Source organism: Numenius arquata, chromosome 9 (assembly GCF_964106895.1).
Source record: "Numenius arquata chromosome 9, bNumArq3.hap1.1, whole genome shotgun sequence".
NCBI lineage: Eukaryota > Metazoa > Chordata > Aves > Charadriiformes > Scolopacidae > Numenius > Numenius arquata.
The window spans coordinates 46696903-46703184 of record NC_133584.1 but is presented as its reverse complement, the minus strand read 5'-3'; the positions used below and the strand labels follow the sequence as shown (position 1 = coordinate 46703184).

The 6282-nt window shown below is 42.0% G+C and overlaps 1 protein-coding gene across 1 annotated transcript; it reads right to left on the bottom strand.

Moving 5' to 3' along the window:
* Window positions 1-275: 275 nt before the first annotated feature.
* Window positions 276-3346, bottom strand: CIMIP5 (ciliary microtubule inner protein 5). Its single transcript, XM_074153936.1, has 3 exons — window positions 3084-3346; window positions 1110-1149; window positions 276-467 (listed from the first exon to the last, which is right to left on the bottom strand). The coding sequence occupies exons 1-3, from the start codon at window positions 3341-3343 to the stop codon at window positions 276-278; spliced, it is 492 nt and encodes a 163-aa protein (XP_074010037.1). The 5' UTR covers window positions 3344-3346.
* Window positions 3347-6282: the final 2936 nt, after the last annotated feature.

Here is a 6282-nt window from a genome sequence, read left to right as displayed (position 1 = left end):
TGTTGGTGGCAACCTTACTGTAGACTTGCATGGGAAGATGGACGACATCTGTAGTGATAACTCTCTGTGTATGGCCCAGTCACCCCAAATACGAAGAGGATTGTCTCCTACAGCATTGTTGGACAACATCCATCTTCGCTCTTGAAAGAAAATCCATGCTAGACAATAGTACTGGTCTCTCTGAGAAAAAGATTGAGGAATTTTTTACATGCTGTGGAGTCTGTTGGCTAGAACCATTTAACTTGCTTTGTTACTGTGGTATTTTTATTGAAGCACTAGGAAAGCTGGAGCTCATCCTCAAGTTTCCTCTTTCGTGCTCCACTGCTGAAGAAGTAATCCATGTTTACCAGAGCCCTGCCAAGTTCAGTGTTCATTCGACTGCCAATTGTCTGGTTGGTTGAGTTGGGAACTTTGCTTGAGAACACAGGCACATAGTTTGGCAGTGGCTTCTGCTCCTTTTTCTTACCCTGGAAAAAACAAAGACCTTTAATAAGTTTTCAGCATTGTATCCATTGCTTGTTACAAAAGTACAAGTTACTGAGATTATTTAAAATATCACCACTTTTCCTTTTGAAATTAGAATTCTAATGTATTTTAAAATGTCATACTGAATGTACATGAAAATGTTGAAGAAATAAAGTAAAAAGATTGTTTTTTCCTGTCATCTTATGTGGGAATAGGGTAATAATGCAGGGAAATGAATAATTTTCAAATGTGTTGCATAAAGTGTCAGCTGGGAGAGAAGTTAGCCTGCTCTAGAATGGTAGTGATGTGGGAGGTTTTTGTTTCTTTTTTAAGTAAGTGGCTTGGGTTTCAGCATGATGACATTATCCTACAAATTTTCTCCTCAGAAGTTGGTTCTTCTAGCACTTGTCTTTCTATGGAGTTTTTAATATTGAAACTGAACAGACGTATGAGCTGTATTTCTTTGTGGCATAGGTAGCAGATGAAAAGCACTTCAGTTCTCTTTTATTTTTCCTAAAGATTTTAGTCTTAAAGCATTTGCCGATTATGCCTAAGTATGCTTCAGTTCGAAATACTAGCCTTCCTCAAATTGAAAAAAACTAAAAAGAGCCTGACTTACAGTTGAATGTTTGTTCAAGACTTACCATTTGGTCATAGTCCTTTAGGAAACTCCAGTTCTGGTACCTTGGAATAGAAGTAAAAAAACGCAGTGTAAAATTTTCTGTCTTTATATGAAATACTAATGTTAGTCATATTTGAATGCCTATTTAACTGCTCAATTTGATACTTACAGGCCAGCTCTGGCACTTGCAAATTGTTTGTACTGAAACCTGTCTTTTCTGTGCTGAAGCCCAGGGTTTTTCTTATTCCCATGCAGAGCCCATACTACATGAGGAGTGGGGGGTTGTTGCTGAAGGAAGATGAGGAATAGCATGTCCACAGTGTATTCCTTGAGCAGACGCAGACAGATAGCGAAGTCCTGAGTCACTCTAGCAAACTTCTGTCCCTTGCCTTTAGCAAGACACAGCTTCTTGCTTTTTAAATGACCCTTATTCTGCTGGCAGAGGTCCCTGGTAGGAATTCCCAGAGCTGTACTTGCTGCAGGCAAACGCCCATAGGAGTATTTTGTGCAGATAGGCAGCTGTGCTGGGAGCAAATTGAGTCAGAAGACCTGAGTTTTGCTCTTCAGCTCTGTTCTATGCCTGGTGTGGGGCTACAGGGCAAGTCCTTTGATTTTCTTCTGTTTTTTGCTTTTCCTGGCCTGAAATGGAGAAAACGAAAATTCACCCGCTATTGTAGAAGTGCTGTGAGGTGAAGAGAGGAAAGAGTTACCTGCGGCTGTATTTGCTGCAGGGCTCCAGGGACTCTCCGAGCTGGTTACCTGTCTCTGCGCGGTGCTGCCTCTGAGCTCATCGATCTGGTGCTGAAGCTGTACGTTCTTCTGAGCTGAGCTCGTCTCTACAGCACAGCCGTGCACCACCCGGAGCTAGGAGCGTTGGATTTCTCTGCTGCATTTTTTAATCTTGCTATGCCAGCCACTATTTGGACGTATCAGATTTGAGCGTTACTGGATGGTGCTAATTACTGAGAAATGCTTGGGTGTCCAAGCACCCATATCCATGACTGTCAACCCCAGGGGCCAGGCAGAGAGAGAGAGTCCCTGTTGCTGCCTTAGCTTGGGAATGGGCATGGAACATGCTGGGCCCCTTTGGGAAGAGTTTGAGCGCACAACATTGCTGCCACGGCCTTGGCTTTGCTCGAGTCAGAGTCCTGGCATCAGCCTTTCCCTCAGGTAAAAAGGAGCCAGACGAGTGCAAATGCGCCTCTGGGGAAGCTGTGATTTGTGTCTCCTCCAGGAGGACGAGGGTTTTCAGATAGTTTCTTTTCCCATTCCAAAATATACTGGGAGTGATGCCCTTCCTTCCCCTCCCTTTCCTTTAGCTTAGCTAGTGCACAGTTGGAACTGGACCTGATTTTACTTTTGCCAAGGATATTCTTCTAATAGACATGCTGAGGCTGTATACTGAAGTATGAACGTAAACACTTCTTCAAGATATGTGGCAGAGACAGAGAGGATCTTATTTTCAAGTTCCTTCAGGTCACTGGTGTGTACACAGTCAAAGCTTAGGCTGCGTGTGTGCAGTTCAGTCTGAAACACTGACAATGGGGCACGTTCAGTAGATTTACAGATTGGGAATACAAAATCATATTTTGGCAGAACACCCTGTTCAGCTTCCATTTCAGCCATTGCCAAGAATACGAGAAGAATATTGCACAGAGATAATATCAGTGTGTCTGCAATAAATTATAAAGGTTGGCACATTTATATCTTCATTGTGGAAATCTCTATGAAACTAAAAGATACTTATCATGCAATTCTTTGCATCTCTTTTCAGTTTAAGCCCGGCATGCCAGGATATATTAGCATAGATTTTGTCTAGTGAAGGAAAACAGAGATAATCTTAGGAAGAAAGGTGTTAGGGTCTGATCCAAAGTCCTTGCAGAAGAAAATTCCCTTTGCTAGTGTAGGCTTTGGATCAAGCCCCAAGACTGTCAGCGAGCATCAGTACCATTGTCAAGATGAATAGAAGAGGCATAAATTGGAACAGGTGACTTACCAGATTTTTCTTCCTCTCTGTTCGGCCTCCACAGCCTCTCTCCAGATCTTATCCTGTTGAACCTGGTCCTGCTGCAGTGCTGTCTGCTCCTCTGCCCAGGCCCGAGTAGCCGGTTGTGCAACGATAGGTCTTCTGGGTTGGGAGCTGCCAAGAGACACAGATGGAGCTGAGGCTGGTTGCCCCAGAGGTGTGGTTGTTGGTTGCCAAGACCTAACCATGGTATTTCTCCTGAATCCAGAACCTTTTCCCGACTTGTCCATTTTGAGACTCGTATCCCCAGTATTGCTACGTATATTGTGGCGGTTAGGAAAGTTAAACCTGCAATTATTTAGACTTTCAAAGCTGCTTCTCTCCTAACGTTTTCTTTTAGCTGCTAATTTGGAGTGCTTTCAGAAAAGTAACACGCATGGTAGCCCTGACAGGCAGTGCTTGGCACTGGTTTACTTCCCTCATTTAATGCTCATTTCCTGCTGCTTTATGTCGCTTCGTTGCTTGAGCGCTGAAGGAGTTTTCATGGTAACAGCAATTTTGTAAGGAATGACTTCTACTGAAAGCCATGGGATCTCCAGCTGTAACCAGCAAACTCGCAGCTGACGGGGCAATTACTGCTGCTTGCAGCTGAGAACACCCTCTATTCAAAATCCTCAGAACAATAAAGTCTGGTTTCCTCGCAAAGGGTGCTGTGGAGGTTGCTGCTGAGTATATCAGGAGGACTTCTGTTGTGGTTATGTAGGAAAAGCAGAATCTCCTGAAAGCTGCTGGTTTCCCTGGTGTGTTTACTGTCTCCATGGGAAACAAGTCTGACTTGTGAATATCCACCAGAAAGGGAGCAGAGACCCAATTGGAGAGCTGCTGGGGCCTTGAGCTTTATTTGGGGCAGAGCTTGTTTGTTTAAAATAAGGTATTTCAACGAGTCTGTGCTTTGAAAGCTCTTTATTTTCAGACTTTAAAAAAATAGCAGCCAGAGATCATCAAAAGTCCTTTTTATGTACTGAGAGATTTCTGCAGGAGGTACTAAGTAACTATGAGTAGTTTATAAGTAACTTTAAAGGGTTATTAGTATACAAAGTGAGAATTTTCAAAACAGTGTCCAAAATGTCAGTGTTTGTCTTTACAGTCAGCCCGTTGGGCTTTTGTGGTATAAAGTCACTTCCACAAGTATTTGTGACCTTGCAGGAAAATGGAATATTTTAAGTATAAATTTCCTCTGAAATTCTCGACTTGTTTTTGAGTAGTGTGGATTAGCTCCAAATGAATTCTAGCCTCTTGCTTCATCTTCCTGGTAAATGCCAATGAACTTTGAATCTACTTTTTTAGGGGTTTTTTGGCAAACTTATTTGTTTGCAGTATTGGGAAATACATACTGAATTTGGGAAATAATTTGTTTTAAAACAGTTCATGCAGACATATTTGAGCAAGAAACGCTTTTATATTTGGAAAAATTATTCTGATTTTGCAGATTGCAATAACATAACTTAAGAAGAGGTAAACTCCACCTCAGATCACATTGTTTGCTTTGGGTTTGAATGAAATTTTAGTAGACTGTTTGTTTGCTTGTTTTTCTGAGATAATTGGAACAATAGTATTTTTCATCTCTTTCAGCCAAAAAGCAAAAAAAGTCATGTATCCACACAGCATTATCACGAACTGAAGAAATGAACTGTTTGCCAACCTGGCCTGATAGTTTTCTCTGTTCCTCTTGTGGAATCTGCTTATCCTGCTGCAGTCATTCCAGGGTCCTCTGAAAGTTGGAGCATGTGCAGCTAATTGGAGAATGGGGTTTTAGCAGCATCTGACTACTTGGGTGTTGGCCTCTTCTCCCAAGTGAATAATGGCAGGACCAGAGGAAATGGTCTGAAGTTGCGGCAGGGGAGGTTTAGATTAGGTATTAGGAAGAATTACTTTACTGAGAGAGTGGTCAGGCACTGGAACAGCCTGCCCAGGGAGGCGGTTGAGTCACCATCCCTAGAGGTATTTAAGAAACGTGTGGATGTGGCACTTCAGGGCATGCTCTAGTGCCCGAGATTGTAGGGGGTTTTTTTGTGTGTGTGTGGTTGGACTCGGTGATCTCAGAGGTCCTTTCCAACCATGATGATTCTGTGATTCTGTGAAGCTGAGGCATGTTTGGAAGACCCAATGCCTTAATCAGTGCTCATGGGATTTTAGCTCCTCATCAGGTCAGGAGAGAATCCTGATGGGAAGTCTGTTCCTGTGCATGGAACACTTTTTAAATTCTTGTTTACAAAGTTCTTGTGTTATTTTAATTCTAATCCTTCCTCGAAGTCAATTTCTGTAAATTAAACATAATAATAATAATAATAATAAGCTAGAAATGGTTATTGAGCTGAGTACATAGCTTCCAAATGACTGCTTGTAGCCACTGAGTAAACTGGATGGAAAGATGACAAGCAGGTGTCTATGCCACTGAGTGATGCCTGCAAAGATGCAGTTATATCTGCCCTGGTTTTGGTGCAGGGCTATGAAGTACCTCTCAGAACACCTTACCGAAAGAGAAGTCATAGGTTAAAGCCCGGTCTGTTGGTCTGAGACCCCACAATCTCAGAAAAGAAAGAAATCTTAACTGTTTAGGACTTCTATAGGCTTTAAACAAAAGTAAGGTATGAGTCCACATGCAGGTAGTGGACACTTCGTAGCGTTCAAGCCATTTCTCTGGAAGTAATAGATGGGAATGGGATCATGGCTATTCAAATAAGTTGGCCTTTAAAAAATATTATAATAATATGACTTTAAAAGGTAGCTGCTCTTCCAACGCCAGATCACTAAGATAATTTTGAAAATTATCCCATTTTCTGTTGGGACCGGAAGTCATTAAAGGAGTGGTAATGCACCATTAAAGCACATCAAGGTGAGTGCAAGGATGACACTTCTGGATGTTACTCTAGATTCCTTACTGGATACACTAGTAGCCTGTTTAGGCCTTTTACTAGATTAACAGCTCAGCAGAACCGCTGCAGATACTGAAATGTTTCCCCTCGTATTGCCATCTGCCAGTTTAGCATTTTATTTGTTCATTATAACAACTTGGGGCATTTAAGCAGGGCGCTCATTTGAATTGGTACGACTGATTTACTGTGTACTTCTTTTCACCCTGTAGAATAAGTTGATTTTTATTGTGGTTTCATGCCATACGCATCTATGTAAATTGATTATGGCATCATTATTTTTCCTGGTTGGGGAC

Coding starts and splice junctions, on each gene's coding strand:
- CIMIP5 (XM_074153936.1), bottom strand. CDS start 3,343: ATGGACAAGTCGGGAAAAGGTTCTGGATTCAGGAGAAATACCATGGTT. Junction 1,150..3,083: donor CAGAGAGGAAGAAAAATCTG/GTAAGTCACCTG, acceptor TTCTATTCCAAG/GTACCAGAACTGGAGTTTCC. Junction 468..1,109: donor TAAAGGACTATGACCAAATG/GTAAGTCTTGAA, acceptor TGTTTTTTCCAG/GGTAAGAAAAAGGAGCAGAA.